Raw genomic sequence first — 20,190 nt, 5'->3', positions numbered from 1 at the left:
GGCTCACATGTGGATGGCTGAGTACTGCAAGGCAATGCTATATAGCCTGTAGGAAGGATGATTCCTGACCTTACCTGCTCAGAGTGAGGACACCTTTACTTTCTCCTTGTTTCAGTGCAACTGGTCCTCAGTTTTCTGGTAGTTTCTATGACTTATGCAAAGAAGGGAAAAGAAATCCTGCTCAGGAGAGGGCAAGGAGCTTCCAGAAGCCATTCCTCCTTTTTTTCAGGTCACTGGATAGCTGGAGAGGGAGAAACAAAGTGCTCTCCTAGTGTTCCCTGACAGCTGGCTCTGGTTCCAACACAGCTGCAGCTGGTGCCCTGTGAACCTCTGCTGTGCTTGAGCACTGCTTGAAATGGTTTAGGTCTCCGACTGTGGTGTTTGTCTTGTAGGGTTGTAGTGTTCACAAAGGGTTTTATGCCTGCCAGTGAGACTTCTGGGCTGTCCTTGGTGGGAAGAGCAGGGGGAGCCACACTGCTGGGAAGTTTCAAGTCCTGCTGCTCTGGCATTGTGCTCAGGCTTGATCTGCCCTCCCATGCACCAGGGACAAGGGCATGTGTTTCACCTCTGTGTCCTTCCCACAGCTATGAGCTCTGTGTGATTATCTGGAACACAGACAATGTGATCCTTGATGATGTCAACCCAGTAACAGGAGAGCCTTCCAGCGACATCTATGTGAAAAGGTTTGGTGGGAATGAGTGGGAGGTCAGAGCCTGGCTGCCCTGCTCCCTGCCCTTGCCCACACACTCACTTTCCTCCTCTGAATGTCTGCTCCTCCTTGCCTTGGTGTGAGGTGCCTATCCAGTCCTCTGCATGGGCTCCTCTGTAATCTCAGAGATATTGTCCAGGTATTGCTCTGGTTTGACCCTTTCCTGCTATCCCATGGGGTTCAGTGCTTCCATCCTTCTGCTCTGCCTCTGAGGCTGGCTGCAAGGGTAGAGAGTAACTGAGTTTCTCCTGCAGCTGGATAAAAGGTCTTGACCATGACAAGCAGGAGACAGATGTTCACTTTAACTCCTTGACTGAGGAAGGCAGTTTCAACTGGAGGTTCATCTTCCACTTCAGTTATCTCCCAACTGAGAAGGAGATCACCTACAAGAAAAAGGACTCTATCTTCTCCATGGAGGAATCAGAGTTTCTGGAACCGGCTGTTCTGGTCCTCCAGGTCTGGGATTATGACAGGATTTCAGCTAATGACTTTCTAAGTATGATGTTACCTGCTGGAAGGAGGGTGACCTGTCCCTTACCTTGCTGGAGCATTACAGCATTTTCCCTGTGGTTCAGCTCTCTGAGAAGGGACACTAGGATCATCAGATCAAAGTCTTCAGCTCAGCAGTCATCTGGGCTGGTTTTTCCCACTTGAACTACTGTGGGAGGGGACTTGGGAGATAGTCCCCCTGAGTTACCATGGGAGGTGACAAACGTGTAACTTCCCGCCTCCCCTGTTGCCAATCTTTTGTTGTACCTTCCCCTCGTTCCTGTCCATCATTATGTAAGCCATTCCCCAGTTCTAGAAAGTTCTTCATTCTCTGTAACCCCATTGGTTCCTTCCCTGTAATCACTCCTTCCCCTTGTCCCCATTGGTTTTAACTCCATCACTCATCATCTACTCCGCCCCTGAACCCTTCCCTCATTGGATGTTTCCTACCCTGACCCTCCTTCCCAGCTACAGTTATATTCCTCACCTCGCCCACAGTTCAGTGCTCTCAGTGCGAGCTCCCTTCCAGAGAGGTTGTCTCCCCTTGCTCCCCGATCTGCCTTTTCCTACAATAAACCCTCTTGAAAACAATGTTGCCTGAGTGTCATCGCGCCGTTGAGAGGAAGCCTTTTAGTGCTATCTGGCTCCTGAGGACCTGACCCTGTGGCATGCCCGGTGGTCAAAGGACCCAGGTGCATCAAGCTACAGAGAAAGCCTGGACATAGGTGTGGGAACTCAAAATGTCTCTCAGACATTTTTAGAGGTTCCAGGCCTTGGTCAGAAGCATTCTAGACCCTGGCAGACAGCTGAAAAACAGCTGTGATTTTGAGTTTGAGCCATGGAATGAATTACCAACTTTGGAGGTGGAACAAGCAATCACAAAAGGTTAGATAGTATAGTAAAAGTAGTTACAAAGTAGAGGGGAAATTTTTTTAGTATTGTACAGGGGGGTTTTAACACATATACAGGGGGTTTTTCACTTTGTACATGGGGGTCAGAAGTTCTAAGATGGAGGAAAGTGGGCTGATCCTGTTCTTCCTCCTTCTTTTTCCTTACCTCCATGTTCGTGGTGATGTTGGCACTCACAGATTGGTTTAGAGTAGAAAAACACTTGGCAACGTAGGTAGTAGGTATTGGGGAATAATTGTAAACATGTTATACGTAATATATCTTATAAGAGATAGCAGCAGCCCTGGGCGGAGAGAGAGACGAAGAAGACAGCAGATAGAGAGGATGTCAGTGTGTGTGTGTGTGCGCCTCTACCCAGGCCACTGATCAAATAGCCACAGTCCAAGAACATAATCTGTTAGATAACTAGCAATAAATTGCCTTGAGACCGAACAGCTAAAGCCTGCGGAGTTTTTCTTTGGAAGCATGGGTTGGAGGAGGAATTTCACCACCATATGAGACCCCAGAGCAAGGCCGGGGTTCTCACACATAGGCACCTCCCCTACACAGACATGCAGCTTGCATGCTTGTCCCAGGGCCTCGGTGTATTTTTTCAGTGCCTGTCACTGTCATGGTTTGACACTGGCACAATGCCAATGGCCCCATGAAAACGTGATCTTTCTCTTGAATGCTGTGAAGTGGAATTTAGAACAGAGCAAAGCAGGCCTAAGCTTAATAACTGGAAAAAAAATTTATTAAGCTACTACCACAAAAGAAAAGAGAAAACTAAAGAAGGGAAAAAAAAAAACTACACAAAGATCAAATGAAAACCTTGCAAAGCATTCCTCCCCCCACTACCCAACTCCAACAAACTACAGTGAGACACAATCTGGACCCTAATTAGGTTTCCACCCTCTAGACAATCAATACTCAGTCCATTGAGGGAACAGAGTCTCTCCTGTGCTATAGACCCCCCAAGAAAACACAGCTCCACATCCTGTGTTTCCATGTTACACATGGCACTGCTCGGAGAAAAAGTTTGCCATGGTGACTCTTCTCCTTTCCATGCACAGTGCTCTCACTACTAATGCATGGATGGACAGACTGCTTTTAAGATTTTTCTTTTCAAGGATGCCCTGCCAAGATGGGAGAAAACAACAGTTCAGTTTTTCATTGTTTGGGACCACAGTCCCCCCCATTTTCCCCAGGGGCTGAGGGCTCAAGAACAGACATTTTCTTCTCTTTCCTTTCTAAGACAGGGGGCGCCACTACAAACCCCCTAACCTTTTCTTTGTTCACTCTACTTTTTGTCTTTTTCCCAGCTGAAGCAAGTCTCTTAACTCACTAGCATTCTCCCAAAACACAGTCTCTCTTAGAAGAGAAAATTAGTTCAGGTTGTAGCTAATACGGAAAAGTCTAGCCAAAAGCCAGTTCTTGTCCCCCTCTCATCTAAAATTCCTCCTTCTAACATCCCAGGGTCTAAAGTGTCCCTCTTTCTCTCTTTCAAACTGAAGAGGGGAAAGGAAAATTCACAAAGCTTTCATTTCTTAAGGAAGGGTTAAAAGTCTGAACTCCCAGAATAGCTCGATGCCCGGACATCCAGCAACTCTCATGCACTAGACACCTTACAGTTCCCCCCGCTCCTTCTTCCTCGCAGTAAAATTACTGACAGAACTGCTACTGTCTCTTTTTCTCTCCCTCTCTGGAGAGAAACTCTGGGGGGAGGGAACAGAGACATCCCAGATTTCTTCCACCCTTCTATCTGCAGAGACTAGCCCAGTTCCAGTCCCTCCACCCTTGGCCTACCTTTGTCAGGCCATGGGGCTTCCCCTCCCCCACCCAGCTCATTATTAGGCAGAAGAAACTATACTACACACTAACCAGAACCAAAAAAAGCGAGTTCCCCTGAGAATTCTACTTTTAACCCCTCTGTGTTCTCAGAAGCATGTCTACTTTCAATTGGTCAATATCTAAATTGACCTCTTCCTTCCGGAAAAAATTCTCTTTCCGTGTCAAACCACAACAGTCACACCACAGGAACTCCAGGTTCTGCTTCCTCACAACCTTTCCAATAAACGTGCTTGTTTTGTGCTCTTAGATACATAGATCTCAAAGTCTGGGCCTAAGAACATTTTTCCAGGACCTTGTATTGTGGGCACAGGGACAACCTGTGTGAGACTACAGACAACCTTTGTGAGACTATTGTCACTTGAGTTGCAGCATCCCATTTCTAGGGGCTCAGAACTCCATGTATGCTCTGGTACGTCCTGGTAATCAGACCTGCTGAGCTGGGCTTGCAGCAAGGCCCAGTGCCAAAACAAAGCTAGTGGCGATTCCCCACACATTATGCTAGCACAAATACTGCTGATTCTCTCCCACTTCTGCTGTTGTCCCCAAGCTTATGCTGCTCTGTTCAGTTGTTCCTCCCTTCTTCAAATGTTAACCTCCCTACTAAAAGCATCCCCTTTCCCCTACTATCTCCTGGGCATGTTTATATTCTCCTTATATGTCAGCCTTTCATCATGTATTGAAGTGGCATTACTGCTTGAGCACTTAGAGTGGTTCACCCATGAAGAATTGAGGTACTGAAGAAAGCATTAACAATTCCAATGATTTCCAGCATGTATAATCTCAGGAACTTATAAATAGTAAGGGGCTTCTGCAGAGTTTATTGCAATTTCCTGCCCCAAGAAGGGCTGGATGCACTGTAGGTCAGGTTGCTTAGGACATTTTCTGGGTGAGTTTTGATTATCTCTAAGGATGAATTCCTTGCATGCTTCTGGAACCCTTTCCATGGCTGCACCTTTCTCACAAATCTCAGGTTTTTTACTTGCAGCATTTAGTGTCTGTTGCTTTAGGTGCTTTCATTATCCATTTCTGAGAGGAGTCTAGCTCTGTCTGCTCTGTAGCTTCCTTTAGACTGTGAGGAATGCAATAAGATCTTGCTCTTGACCTCTCTTCTCTGGGCTGAACATATATGTGTCTCTCACCCCTCTTGCTGTGGCACCTACTACAGACTTGACTATCTCAGCAAATAAAAACTATTTAGTTGACACCTTTCTTGTATTGGGAGTCCAAAACTGGGCACAGTATCCAGATGCAGGCTCACTTGGAAATGTGTAGGGAATACTGGGCTCCAGGATGGCTTTGATGAATGGAGATGAGAGATCTCTGAAGTCATCCTTCCCAACAGAAATGAGAAGAGAATACTCACATCCCTTGTCTGCTTTTACCAGTACAGACCAGGATTTGGTAAGATTGTTCTGTTGCAAGGGCTCAATGCCAAAATGGGACAGCTCATTCTGAGCAGAACAGAGGCACAAGGCCAAACAGCAAGATGAACTGAGGCTGTTGCAGAACTGTGATAAACTTGAAACCTTTAAAGCATTTATAATTTTAAATCATTATAATTTTATAAGTTTAATTGACATTTCCAGGAATTAGAGAGAAAGATCAGCTTGGACATGTGAGGAGAGCAGGGTGGGACATGATAAAGGGGTGAAAATAACTCACCATATGAACTCTCCAAACAGCCCTTATAAAAAATGAGATAAGACCTGGGGCTTCTGCCTCTTAGTCTCTAACTCCTGAGCTAGTATTTTCTTATGCAGAATTTCAGGTTCTCCATCTGTAAATGTGCAGGGTGCTGCTAGATCATTGCAGCAGCTGGGACCTACTAGTTGCAGGTGGGAGTGTGGCAGAGACAGCCAAATGTCATGTGGAGCTGACCTCAAGGTTTTACCATATGATCTCCTCTTCCTGTGCCTGCAGGCTCCATTGAGCTGAAGATGCATGACATCGTGCGGGCAGCAAAGAGCTCTGAGCATTGCACCATCAAAATGACCAAGGAAAACGCAACACCTCGAGTCTCCATCTTCCGCAATAAGTGCTTGAGTGGCTGGTGGCCCTTCATCAAACTCAGAGATCAAGAAGATGACAAGAGAGAGGAAAGGGACTACAAGAAGAAGAAGAAGAAAACAAAGTGGAGCAACTAAGTCAAACCAGAGGACATGGAATTCACAGACTCCAGTGGGAACAAGTACTTCCTGATGGTAAGGTGGGGAGCTGGCACTAGAGCACAGCCAGTTTTGCCTCTGCCTTGATATGGCAGCCTATCCTACATGCACACAACCTACAAGGGCAGCAGTGACCCAGCTTCTGCAGGATTCTGAAGACTTCTTCCATCTACTGCTGGTCCAGCACTTTGTCTACCCTAAAGAACCAGGTGCTGTGGCATGCAGGGGTGTCTGACTTCATGTATTCCTCTGAGCTTTCCATAGAGCTCAGCTCCATGAGGGGATCTGAATTTGTTTAGGAATTTTGCATTTCCACTGAAACACCTTAGACCATGTTCTCCTTGCTCGCTCCTACTCCAAAGCAAGGGGCATATGACTCCCCATCAGCCAGTCAGGACAGCAGCAGAAGCTTGACCTGGGGGTCTCTGCCTGCCCAAGACAGGTAGGTGCCAAGTGACCAGGGACGAACTTGCTTCTGATACCCCTGCTACTGGACCACTGTGTGTCCCCAAGGGTGAATTTTGCTCAGTGCCACTGTGGGAGGGCGCAGACAAATCAGATAGTTGGGAAGTTCATTAAAATAAAGTTCCTTGTCTGCAAAACAGTTTCTTACCAGGCCACGGTTTCCACTGGCTGTGAAATAAGACTCTAGTCAATGGAGAAAAAAACTCTGAGCCATCTGGAATGGGAACTGGGAGAACAATACCCAACTGTGGCAGGATGCGTTACAACACATTCAGCTGGGGCTCAGACATATTGTCTCTCCAGAGTAAGGTGGAAGCAGAGTTCCAACTGCTGACTGTGGAGGAGGCTGACAAAAGTCCTGTTGGCTTGGGCCAAAAAGGGCCTGAACGCCTGGAAAAGCCCAAGTGAGTATATGTATTATCACCTTTAGGTTGAACAGAGAGTGCCATGTTCTCAACGGCTGTTTGTATGGAAACCAGGAGTATCGGCTTGTGTGGAAGCCAAGAACAATCACTGAGGCTGTGAGCAGTGGGATCTGCAGGAACAGGACTGCCAGGGTTTTCCAGAGCTCAAGTGAGTCCACAGGATTTAAGGCTACAGCACCTGACCCAAGATTGATCTAAGAAAGATACTCAAGGCAGCTGTGCCATAACATTGCTTGTACAATGGTCAGGTCTGTCTGTGTGAAGGGATCCCTTTTGTACAAGGGTGAAGGACAGCTAGTATTGGTCCCACACCATGGGTTGAAGAGATGACAGCTCTCACATGCCCAGGCAGGCTAGCAGACTGAGGGCTGAGGCAGGGTCTTTCACAGCACAGATCATTGACAAATGTGTGAATGCTGCCAGGAGCAGCCCCAGGGTCTCTAGGATGGATGTCTGGACAGCTGGAGCCTCTGGGTGCATTGTGAGGAACCAGCCTCATCCCAGCAGATCTCAGCAGTATGGGAAGCATGGCGGTGATGAAAGGTGCCAAGCACATGATGCACAGGCATAGGCTGCTGCACCCTGATGCTGGCAGCTGTTGGAGTGCCATGGAGCTGCATATCTCTCATCTCCTGGTAACATGCTTCTCATCCGAACCTCCATGCTATGTCCTTCTGCTTCCTGGCCATGTCCTCTTCCCCTGCTGCTGCTCTACACTCTGTCCAAAGTTGTGGGTCTCAGATTCAGTCAAAGAGAGAAACTGAGAGTTTCTAGCCAGGCAGAAACTTGGGAAAGAGTTGGAAAAGAATGTAAACAATTCTTTATCTCTCTTGTTCACATTGTTTATAGTTTATAGTTAAGTTCTATCACTGCTCGTCAAGCACTCTGCACCAGTAGTGTTGTTGTTTTCACTTCAGGACCAATAGAATTGGTCCTCATGAAGCTCTGTATAAAAGAGCGGTGCTTTTGAATAAACCGGAGTTTTTACTCTCAGCAGCCTTCTGAGTCAGTCTTCTCATTCCTGTCCTGCCTCAACAGCGACACCAAAGTCCCTTCCCTTTCTGGCTCCTAGACTGATGGTGTGTTTGTTGCTCGCACCATACCATGGTGAAGAACCAGATTACACTGTGTTGCCTGATGTTGGTGTTGTCCATCTGTGATGAAAGGTGTGAGATGACCAGTCTGATGATTGCCGTGCCTGAAAGTCATGGACCCCATCTGCATATCTGACCCAGCACAGCAGAACAGTCTGGCCCACACTGATGCCTCCAGAAGCCAGATCCATGTTCTGGCCATGCTTGGGATTATCACCCCTCTTCCTTGGAGGAGTAGTTTGGTAGGCAGCCAGAGGCCAGAATCAGCTCAGCTCCCACATCTGCCAGTACTAATCCCCTTTGGTTGTGACCTGAATTGATGTTGGTCCTAGCAGTTTCTCTTTTCAATAGTGCTGTGATTCCTTGACGTTGACATCTCCCTGCTACATGCTGGGAATGCTATCCCTGTGTTGTTTATAATTCCAGGTTTTTAGCAGGTCACAGGGTGAAATTTTGAACATGGAGAAGGGTGCAGTGTCTACACTGGCCTTGCTTCTCTGGGCTGCAGTAGACACCTTTCTCCCTGAGGACACTGCAAAGGCAGACCCCTTTCCTTAGGGACACCTTGCTTGGTCTTGAGATCATGGTAAGCAGCACTGATGGCTCCCTGAGCAGACCTGCCCTGGGAAACTGGGACCCCATATGGTGCACCTGCACATGCCTGGGGCCTAGTGCAAAGAATCAGCTGCCTCTCTAAGGATGCTCCAGCAGAAGGAGGCATCTTCTGGATCCCTCTCTCAAACTCCCAGGAGATGCCATACTACATTTCACAGTGCTCTGTCCTCTCTGAGCCAAAATTACATCCAGGTGTGCAAGAGTCCTGGCGAGGTGCTGCATGTACAAGGCTGTTTAGAGCTGTGCATCGCTGGTGTCAGTGAGCCATCCCAGCAGGACACACAGAGGCAGCTTCTCCCACCCAGAGGAACTTCTGGTACTTCTTCATTAAATTCCTGATTTGGCCTTGGGAACCTGACTGGGGCATTCAGCTTCTGGGCTGCATGGAGAGGCTGTGCTGGAATGCCAGAGTGACAGGTACTGAAGCAGGGACAGCAGCTCTGACCTCACAGTACTACCCACAGTTCTCCCTCATAGCATGGGCAACATATCCTCTTCCCTTTGCAGTTGCGACACTTGCAACAAGCACTAGAGAGACTACCAAGCCCAGAAGCATCACCTTCACCCGTTAGTGCTCAGTGGAGTGGGTGCTTGCAAGAGTACAAAAGATTAAGTCATAGGGACTTGTGACTGCCAGCAGGGAAAGTGTGAGGGCTCTGGTAGCCACCTTGTGGGAAGAAGAGCTGGAATTTCATGGCAGCTTCCTGCCTGGGTGAGCCCACATCTGGGTTTCCAGTTGCACTGGTGATGGCTTGTGCTTCCGCCTTTAATATGGGATGATGGTTCCTTGGCTTTTAGAAGCAGGTATTCCCTGCTTCAGCCACCTAGTTTCATGCAGATTATCCCATTCTGTTCTGTCTCCCATCTCTGCTGGTTGCCTGAACCCCTGTGTAGTAGATAGGGACAGGTGAATGGAAGATCTTGGGATGTGACGAAAAGAAAGACCCCTTCCCCCTCTCCTCCTGCAGCATGTTATCTACTACCCCCAAAGAATGTAACCACATCTAACACAGTAGTTTTCCACTCCTGACTAACCCTAGAGACCCTACCAACCCCCCTGACATAGCAAAGTCCCCCAAGACTATTTAAACCCATGAGATAAGATAATAAAGGCCTTTTGACCGTCCACCACACTGGTGTCAGCGTCTGTTGTTAGCCCGAGTAGCCCGGGCGAAACCGGGCTGCCGTGCTGTTCCTTGCAACCAGGTCGCCTTGCCTTCCCCTGAAGGCAACATATCTGGTGCCGAAACCTGGGAGGATTCACTCGGATAGTGGGTGTCGCCTGGACGAGGGGCAGCGGCCGGAGCGGTGAGACCGTATCCTCAGCGGGGGAGACGTGATCGTCATGGACGCCATCGCAAGGGTCGTAAGTGCGATTCATAAGCAGTGGGGTATTAAGTGCAGGCTCAAAGACTTTTATCTTGCTATAGCAAGGCTCCTTGAGCTTGGGGCAATTGACTGCCCTGTGGATGTTTTGCATCCGGAGATATGGGAAAAATGCACAGCCACGCTGGCCAAGGACACAAAATCCTCAGACAGTGGCAGAAGCCTTAAGGTGTGGGGCAAAGTTGAAAAAGCCCTGCGCAGAGCATTAGAAGAGCAGGAGACATGGAGCGTAGCGTGCACGTGTTTGTTGGTTACACCCAAGCTAGGGGTAGGAGCAGCAACGCAAACCGCCTCTGAGGGCGGTCTGCCTGGGAGCAAGGACCCGGGAGGGCCCGGCGCATCACCCCCCTCCCCGGGCCAGAGCCCAAACCCCCCTGCGGAAACCTCCCAAAAATCTGTGATTTCCCCATTCGTCTCTCAGCGACCCATTGCCGGAGGTGCAGCAGCACATGGAATGCTTTTGGCAGGGGCTGGCGAGGGAAGCCAGAGAGGCAGAAACCGCGGCTCAGGAACAGATCCTAACCACGCCACCACCCTACCCCACTGAAAATGGCGCTGGCGGCCAAGGAGAGGGGCGGGGTGCGGGCGGTCTTGGCGCGAAAAGCCCGGAGGCGCAGGGTTTTACGAATGCGCATATGTGGGAGAAAGAGGAGGAGAGCGGCAGAGGGCACGGAGCCAATCGGCAGCCGCGCCTAACGCTGCTACCATTTAAGGGGGAAACCCCCCCCTGCAGGAGGCAGGGCAAGCCCAGGGGGCGGGAGCGGCGCCACCCCCGGGCGGAGGGGCAAGGTCGGAGCCGGACAAAAAGGCACCGAGCCCCGGAAGTGCGCTGGCATTCGACTTCTGACTCTGAGTACAGTGGCAGCTCCGGCAGCTCGGAAGACCAGATGGAAGCCAACTGGGACTCTGAGACGGAGGAAACAGAGCCAACGCGATTTAAAACAAAACTGAGTAAAGCTTTAAGCCGCACCGAAAAGCAACCACAATACGAACCAGCCCAGTTTACCGACTGGGGAGAAATAAAAATAGCCTGTGCTAAATGGTCTCCAACAGCTGCCATCCAAGCCTTCCCGGTGAAGATCACCGGTCCGGAAGGGAACCAGCAGAAGGTATATACTCCGTTAAACCCAAAAGATGTACAAACAGTTGTCAAAGCCATTTCAAAAAAGAGATTAATTTGGCCATGGTCTCCACCCTAGTCAATAGTCTCTTTAGCTATGACAACTTGCTTCCCTTTAATATTATTAAGAATGTGCTAAAAAGAAAAAACACAACCCACTCCAAAACCTTGCCCCCAAAAGTCACCAATACCCTGACCAGCCATACAAATGCCCTCCAGATAGGCCGCACAGCTAAGTCAAACCCAAACCCAATCTTTCGTATGCTAGAAGCTACCTTTCTAACCCTGAACAAGACCAAACCAAACCTGACTAACTCCTGTTAGCTTTGCTATGATGTTAAACCCCCTTTCTACGAAGGCATTGCTTTAGACACCCCCTTCAGTTACTCCACAGCCAGTGCCCCCCACCAGTGCAGATGGGACACTCCTCGCAGAGGAATCACCTTAAGTCAAATCACAGGCCAGGACAGATGTTTTAGCAATGCAACTTTAGCAAAGCAGAAAGGCAACTTCTGCACCAAAGTTATCAAGCCCAACAGAAAAACTAATAAGTGGGTGGTCCCATCCGCATCTGAGATGTGGGTTTGCCAACGATCAGGAGTGAGTCCTTGTGTGTTCCTTGCCAAATTTAACGACTCTATCGACTTCTGTGTCCAAGTTCTGATTGTTCCTAGGGTCCTGTACCACTCAGATGAAGAAGTATACCACCTTTTCGAAGAACCCGACAGACTCCACAAAAGAGAAATAATCACAGGTATAACTATCGCAATGCTGCTCGGCCTGGGAGCAGCTGGCACAGCCACGGGTGTCTCAGCCATCGTAACCCAACAGCACGGACTCTCTCAGCTGCAAATGACCATCGACGAAGACCTACAGAGGATTGAGAAATCCATCTCCTATCTAGAGAAATCAGTCTCTTTGCTTTCAGAAGTAATTTTACAGACTAGGCGAGGACTGGACCTCTTGTTCATGCAACAAGGAGGACTGTGTGCAGCCTTGAAAGAGGAATGCTGCTTTTATGCAGATCATACGGGAGTTGTTAAAGACTCCATGGCAGAACTCTGAGATAGGCTGGCTCAGAGAAAGAAAGACAGGGAAACCCAACAGAGCTGGTTTGGATCCTGATGCAATCAATCACCTTGTCTCACCACTTTAATTTCCGCCCTGGTAGGTCCACTGGCAATACTGCTTTTAGCTGTTACCTTAGGACCATGCCTGCTAAACAAACTAGTCTCGTTTGTTCAGGCCCGTCTAGAACGGGTGAACATTCTGTTTGTAGGCCAGCAACAAATGCTGTAAACCAAAAACTGTGAACACAGTCGGTCACAAAAGCCTTCGAAACTCACCTTGCGAGAATTACTCAGGTTTACCAAACCCCCTTTTCCTTACCAAGTTACAAGTTTGTACCTCACTCCAGTGCCTATATCTACGACTACCTCATTTTATTTATGAAAAGGAGGGGGGAGATGTAGTAGATAGGGACAGGCGAACGGAAGATCTCGGGATGTGACGGAAAGAAAGACCCCTTCCCCCTCTCCTCCTGCAGCACGTTATCTACTACCCCCAAAGAATATAACCACACCTAACCCAGTAGTTTTCCACTCCTGACTAACCCTAGAGACCCTACCAACCCCTCTGACGTAGCAAAGTCCCCCGAGACTATTTAAACCCATGAGATAAGATAATAAAGGCCTTTCGACCGTCCACCACACTGATGTCAGTGTGTGTCGTTAGCCCGAGTAGCCCGGTCAAGGCCAGGCTGCCGTGCTGTTCCTTGCAACCAGGTCGCCTTGCCTTCCCCTGAAGGCAACATCCCTGGGACAGCAGTTTTGCTGTCTGGGACATGTTCCAGGGGTCAGATCTGAGTACAGATGTGAGTCAGACACCATGGTGAGCAGGGATGTCCATTAGGGCTCTGTTCTCCAGGAGCTGCAGAAAATGTTTTCTATGGAGAAATGGAGCTAGTGCTGACACATAGCAACTGGGGGAGGCACAGGGTGCTACTGTGAGAACATGAGGGATTTTCTAGTACAGAGGGGACACCTCCACAGACTAGCTGTGTTCTCTTCTGACCCTGGGATGAAGGCTGCTCAGGAAGCTCGGCTCTTCACTCTTGCCTTGGGCCACAGAAGCCAAGTCCTAAGTCACTGAGCACTTCATCAATTCCGTGAGGAATGGAAAACCCTTTTCCCTCTGACCTTAGGCTATATAAGAACTTTATTGATAGAGAACAGATGTTCTTCCTGGCAAGGATTTAATGCCCTTGAAGCTGAAGAACCCCAGGACTGCTAGGGTGGGAGCTGCCTGGGCTCAGCAGGGCAGAGAGGTTGTGGGACTCCTCTGCCCCAGCTTCTCTTCATGCATGGGGAGGAAGGCTCACTGCTAGCATTGTGCACTTGGTAGGAGAATGTACACCACTTTGGATAGGGAAGCTAGTGTTTGACTTGTAGCCAGGGTGATGATGCTTTCTTGCTAGTTCGCAGGTCAGTTTACAGACCCTAAGTGTGTTACAGGCAAAGAGAAGTTTCTTGTAAAGCACATGTTGCCAGCTAGCCCTGTCTGTTCAGCCCTGGCCGAACAGCCCAGTTCAGGCCAGAACTGCACAACTGGTGGCAGTGGCAACAGCAGAACACAACAATAACATCATTGAACAGTTAGAAAAGGAAGTTAATATTGGGCTATTTCAGTTCCCTCAGGGTGGGTGAGCATCCAATGGGTGTCCGGGAGGCTGGGCAGAGAGGGTGGGTGAGAAGGCATCCTGTAGCGCCACTGCCACTGGTCTTTGTGACATATCACTGCAAGTGGCACATGGGATACTGTTACAGAGGTACACAAAAGTGGTGCTGGCCCTGTGCCTGCTGCTGTGGCAATATTTCCGAGCCCTCACAGATGGCATCAGTCCTGTCTGTTGGGTTCCCTTCCTCCTCCACACCCCTACTGCCCACTGCACCACCCCTACCAAAAGCTCTGCATGGTTCAATGCCCGCTACCAGGCAGGCACAGAGCCTCTTCTGAGGGGTGCAGACTACAAGCTCTCCTGAGATGTGGTTCAGTGGTGGCTGGTAAGTGAAGCAATGGGCAAGAGTTTGTTGGTGTTCCCAGGCTCTCTGAATGTGTTCACAGTGGGGGTAGGGCCAAGAACAGATATGATGGGGACAGAGGGATGCAGAGATCCCAGCTCAATCCTTCCTCCACTTCATACCTTGTCCCCTGGGCTGTTTTGCACCCTTTTCCTAATATCCCATCTGTTTTCTTCTGTCCTTTCCCAGGTCTCTGCTAGGAGAAATGGGGCTCTGTCTCCCTTTGGGTTACTGGTGGAGGTGCTAATGCTGCATGTCACTGTGCTTGCTTTCCTAGACCCTGCAGGGTCCCCTGAGTGGTATCCAACTCCAGGCCATAATTCAGCAGCTCTTCAATGTCCTCCAGGCCATTGACAGATGATGTGTGGGACCCATCTCACTGCAGGACTTGTGCAGTGGTGGGGAAGTCAGAGCAGCTGAAAGGGTCCAGTCATGGGCTGCTAATTGACAATCACGACTGGGTGCTGAGGTGGGTGACCTAAAGGGATTTGGTCTCCCCCCATCTTCCGAGAACCCTAGCATGCCCCATGGACAGCTCCCGTCAATGCTGTTGAAATCTGACAACCCAACACCTGTGAAGGAGGTGGCTGGCTAACCCTGCTCTTTGGAGCTCTACATCCTGGGACACACAGGCCTCATGTCACCCATATCCACTCTTTGCCACTGGCTAGGGTGACCTGCTGTCCCTGTCTGGTGGGACCAAGAGCCTGGGAACATGTTCATTTGTTTTGGAATATACCATTCTGCTGTCCTTTAGGATGAATAGAGCAAAGATCACTGGCTTTGAGCTGGATGTTGGCATGAGAACAACTCATCACTTCATGTGTTGTATATAGGTAAAGCCTTTAGAGTAAGAGCCTGTAAAATTATAGATTAGGCCTGCTGCATCAGCTGGGTGCAGCTAACAGCTATTCTACCAAGTTACTGTAAGAAAGGAATTGCACCTGTGAAAATAGAGGCTCTAACCATGAGAATAATTTGGCACCCATGAAACAAGAATGTAAACAGTGTTAAGAGAGGAAAGTTTTTGATGGACATGTACACTAGCAACTACTGACCAATGAACTGATTTGCAGTAAGTTACCAATTTGAATTAAATATGATGCCTCTAGAACTGTGATAAATATGATTAATACTGTGAAAAATAAAGAAATGTGGACAGTTAAGATTGGGTGATTGTGCATTAAGAAAACAAGTCTCTTGTCCATCTCTACAGTGACATTAATGTATCCAGAGAGTGCAGTGAACCTAAGACCCGGTGTCCAACTTATCTGCATCCCCTTCAAATCTCTGCACCTGCAGGGGGTGACCAGCGCCTTCTTCACTAAAGAACTCACACCCAGCATTGGGGGGTGGTGTCTTTTGTGCTGGAAATCCTGCGGATGGTGCAGTGTGGTCTGGGGATTCTAGTGCCTCACTGGAGACCTGGCACTACTCCTGATAGCACAAAGGGTACTGGGCATCCCTCTGCCCTGCACTTTGAGGTAGCTGGGCATTGACCTGTCCCCACAGGGTTCAGGCAACCTGCAGCACCATAGCTCTATGAGTGGGATGGCAGCTGTGCCCACAGTGGGACTATGCACTTGATGCGTTCCTTCCTACAGCCATGCCAGGGGATGCTACTGGGCCAGCTAAAGGGGTGGGAGATACCACTAGGCTGGGTGCTGGAAGACAACAGATACCCTCTGCAAAGAAATACCTCCCCACCCAGGTATTGATCCTGAGCCTAGCTTTCCTCAAGTACATCCATGACAACTGGACACAGCATCATGAGTGATACCCCTGCTCTTTGCCTTGCACACCTGCCAGCAGGTGACAACAGCCAGTGATGCTAGACACTGCCACTGTACCTCCCTTTGCACTGCTTGTCTATACGCTTGTAGGATGCCCCAGTGTCCACACAGCATTGGCTCTTTCTGGCAAGTGCACAGGTCTCCGTGTTTGGCTTTGGAGCAGTGAAGGGAACTGGCAACACTACTGGGAAAATCACTGGTCTAGAGCCTTTCACAGGCCAAGAGTCCATGACACTGATGTTGAATTCAGCCTCACCAAGAGACAGGTACATGAAGGTAAGATTGTATTCTACAAGTGATGCATTTCCAAAAAACTGGAGCCAGGCTGTTTGGCCAGGAATAGGCCAAAGCACACTGCCAGCAGCTGTCCTGGCTCTTTAGCTTGCTGTTCCACCCCACCACCTGGGTTCACAGGCCCTGCAATTTGCAGAGTTTTGGTACAGATTGTGCTGGTCCGACCAGCTGGGTACTGTGTGTGCCATTCTCCCATGGCAGCAGTGATGTTGTGTTTAGCTGGACACAGGGTGGGCACAGTTCTGCCCATGCTGGCTGGGAGGGACAAAGGGGAGATGTTGGAGCTGGAAGTGGGCATGGAGCCTGTGAGCTGCAGGGCTGTGAAGCCAGTGGCGGACAGCAGCTGCTCAGATGTGGCTGTTCACGTGACAGAGCTGGCATTACCACCCACAGATGGCTTTTGGGGGGAGGTTTGTAGTTGTTCATAGGAAAGGAAGATGCTCTCCTCACCCTGCCCAGTCTTTTACTAAATTTTTATTTATTTATTTTTACAGTCTTTAACTAAGGGAATATTTTTTTAATTGCATTAAGGAAGAGTAAGAAGGGAAAAAATCAAACATGGTGACAGAAGACAACAGAATCAAATACATTTGAAGTGATCTCATATTGAATAAACTCTGAAAACACATGAACCACAATTTCCTTTGCTTTCTGACCCCTTATAGCTTTGAAATGGCACTCCTGCAGAACATGACTTCCCTGCAGAACAAGACTGCAGACCCTAGGGACTGAGCTCCCCAAAGATTTTTGTCCTCCAGAGCAGGGTTAGTAGAATGTCTTTTATCACTTTCAATCAGTAACATCCTTGATTCAGAGTCAGCTTTATCACTTGGGCTTAGTCACTTGGGCTTTTAGTCTATTAAAATCACCAGAACTCTTGGACTCATATCCTTCCTATTGACAGCAGAAGCCTGTATTACTTAACTATTAGCTTCATTAATTTTCTGTCTCTCCAGATACAATCTCCATTTCTGTGTCTTCTCTCCACTATTTCCAGTTTCCCATGATGAGTACAAGTATTGCACCTTCACCTTCCTTTAACCCTTCTTTAGCTGCTCAGGTCTACTCTGGATAATAATCACCAATGCTTTTCCAGTTTAGAAGCAATTGGCTATTTTCTATTAAGGACAAGCCTATCAGTTATCACTGATAGGAAACAGTGGTAACTGTTTTGGTGTGGGTTAAACTCTTGCTGCATTACTTCCTTTCATCTTCCCTCACCTACCATTCCTATAAATTTAGTTACTAAGCTGAAATGCACTGATAAGCAATTGAAGTTGTTTAGGTCACTTTTTGATCCTGATGAAACAGATACTACATTCTGTTCCTCATGCTGTAGTAGTACTATGTGATCCTGACCTACTGGATTCATTAAATATCCTTGTAAAAATACATTTAAAACAAACCTGCTTTTCAACATTCTTGCTTGAAGCTAATCATTCTCCTTACCCACACCACAAATTCCTTCTCTCCCCAGCTGAAAAACAGCAGTTTTTAGACTCCCTGGTTTATAGGTAAGGGTAAGTTCAACTAATTAAAAAACCCAACCATCTAGCAAAACCTGCTTTAAAATACATTATAAAACAGCTTGCTTTCTGCACTATCTGATCCTGTGCCTTTCCAATTGCTTGGACCAATATTAGAGTCATACCAAAGCAAATCCATATCTGAGATTTAAGAGTAATCAATCTAGTTTACATCAAATAAGCCAATAATTCAATTTTTTTTCCTCATTATTTTCAAATTTCTCCCAATATAGTTTTAGATAGCAAGCACTTTACTCACTTGTGTAATGATTTAACATAAAAAAGCCCCATCATCATCACAATCTCTACATAGTTTGCCACAATGTGATATGTCTTTTAATTCTTATTTCCAATTCAATATCAGGATTAGTTCAAATAATTTAATTATTCCTCCATATGCCTGACTAGAACAAGAGGATGAACTTTATTTGAAAATATATACCAAGGGGAAATGAAAAAAAATCAAATTAAAAAAATCAATTAAAATTCCGGACACTTTTTTTTTTTCCTGAAACATTAACTTGTATTTTTCATAAAAATAACAATTGGGAGCTCCCTCAGGCAGAAAGCACATCCCAAATGCTTAGGTACCCCATGCAGCCCAAGATGGCTGGAAGGCAATAGATGGGATTCAGCACATTTTTACAGAGGTCTGACATATAGCATCAGCACACCCAGAAAGATTTTATGGAAAAATTAAAAATCCCTGATGATGTTGCTAGAAAGCTTATTTGGTATCAACTTCAATCCATTAGAGGTCTCTTGACAATAAAGTACATTATTCCTAGAGGCAAACAGAATGCAGTATCTCTAGCATCTTTGTTGGGAAGGGGTATAGAACTGGAGGAACATGGACTGACAAAAAACCAGTATGACAGTAGGGTCTGCAGAGCCAGATATGATAGCTAATCTTTATAGCAGCAAGGTTCAAGTTGTTCTATCCACAAACCGAGGCCAAAGAATTAGGGCACAGTAACATAAGTGGTTAGGGCCATCTGGAAGTTCCAAATCTCTTCTGTGCACTTTCAGAAGATCACTTGTGTTTCAAAGAGCCTGTTCAGTTCTCCTTGGAGGGGTTATTTTCTTTTGTTTTGTCTGTTTTTGTTTTGTTTTATTTTGTTTTTAAATAGGTTGATGCCATTGCTTATTTATGTTGTCTTCCCAAGTTCAATTTTCTTCTGGATGGCACGTGCTGAGTGATATATCAAGGAGTCAATGAAACCGGCAACTAAAAGGAAAAAACCAAATGGATGAAGTCAGACATTCCTCAAAGACAGAACTCCCAAGTATAGAAAACAAAAACCCTGCTATCAGAGGAAAGGAATCCCAGGTCCACCAGACAGAAAAAGGTTCTGCTGCTGCTGTTGCTGCTCAGAACAGTAAAGTCCTCATCTCCTCAGGACAGACAAGACCCATTTTGCAGGACAGTGGTGATCATGCTTCCCTAGAAAAGATCCCTTTTTCCAGAAATAAAAGAAATAAAACACACTGCGTCATGTGTGTTTACTGATGATTGAGAAGAGTTTGGAGAGGAAGCTGATATGGAGAGCTTTATGACACTTGTTGCCTTGACTCATCCTGAAAAGGTCATGTTTCCCATTTCCTGCTCATTTCACAGCAACCTTAAAAGTACCATATGCTGCTCTTGATGGATGCCCTTTATTGGAGATGGCAATGTATACCCACCAGACACGAAGTAATACAAAACACTGACTTTAATTCTTTTTGCAGTATTTTCCTCAAACCTCTCCAGCCCTGCAGAAGCCTATTAATTCAGTGCTTGTTTGTTACCACAGAAAAACTCAGAATGGTCTACTGTACCACAAACCACATACAACCAAGGTTTTCACAGGACAGGAACCTTGAGCTCCTGCCAGGGAAGGAACACAAAGATTGCTAGGGAGCCATTTTTCAATGATTTAATTTTATAAAGCTTCATATTTTCTTTTTATTTGAAACCTCAATCAAAGGAATAAGTAAATGATTACTTGGCTGTTATGTTTCCATATGATACAAAGCATTGCAGCTAAAATGGGAATTGAATCTTCTGTTTATTACTATATAATATAGAGTTCTTGGACTTAATATTTGGTCTATCATGCTTCAGATAACTCTTGTGTGGTTGTTTTGCCCTGAAATTATCTCTACTTGTGGAATCAATTTGATACTGTTACATGAACACTGAGGTGACCTTAGAATAGCATAGAATCATCTAGGTTGGAAAAGACCTCTAAGGTCATAGGACCAATTGCCCCCAGCACTGCCAAGCCCACCACTAAACCACGTCCTT

The 20,190-nt window shown here is 47.3% G+C and overlaps 1 protein-coding gene and 1 pseudogene across 2 annotated transcripts in view; one reads left to right on the top strand and one right to left on the bottom strand.

The window, feature by feature from the left end:
• Positions 1-6,096: 6,096 nt before the first annotated feature.
• LOC146765683 (CMP-N-acetylneuraminate-beta-galactosamide-alpha-2,3-sialyltransferase 1-like) lies at positions 6,097-16,936 on the top strand (annotated as a pseudogene). The gene is made up of 9 exons (XR_014949610.1): positions 6,097-6,138; positions 6,871-6,971; positions 10,821-11,038; positions 13,935-14,269; positions 14,565-14,756; positions 15,045-15,112; positions 15,504-15,677; positions 15,892-16,099; positions 16,219-16,936. The product of XR_014949610.1 is annotated as a CMP-N-acetylneuraminate-beta-galactosamide-alpha-2,3-sialyltransferase 1-like (transcript).
• The window catches only part of ERGIC3 (ERGIC and golgi 3), a 25,866-nt gene continuing 22,508 nt past the window's right edge, over positions 16,833-20,190 (bottom strand). Inside the window, exon 13 of the mRNA XM_021536676.3 lies at positions 16,833-19,128. Coding sequence (XP_021392351.1) covers positions 19,049-19,128 — 80 coding nt within the window. The 3' untranslated portion in view covers positions 16,833-19,048. The remainder of the gene's footprint in view (positions 19,129-20,190) is intronic.

Source organism: Lonchura striata, chromosome 20 (assembly GCF_050655825.1).
Source record: "Lonchura striata isolate lonStrDom1 chromosome 20, ASM5065582v1, whole genome shotgun sequence".
Classification (NCBI taxonomy): Eukaryota; Metazoa; Chordata; class Aves; order Passeriformes; family Estrildidae; genus Lonchura; species Lonchura striata.
Note: the sequence above shows the minus strand (reverse complement) of the source record. Positions and strands in the feature narration are given on the sequence as shown.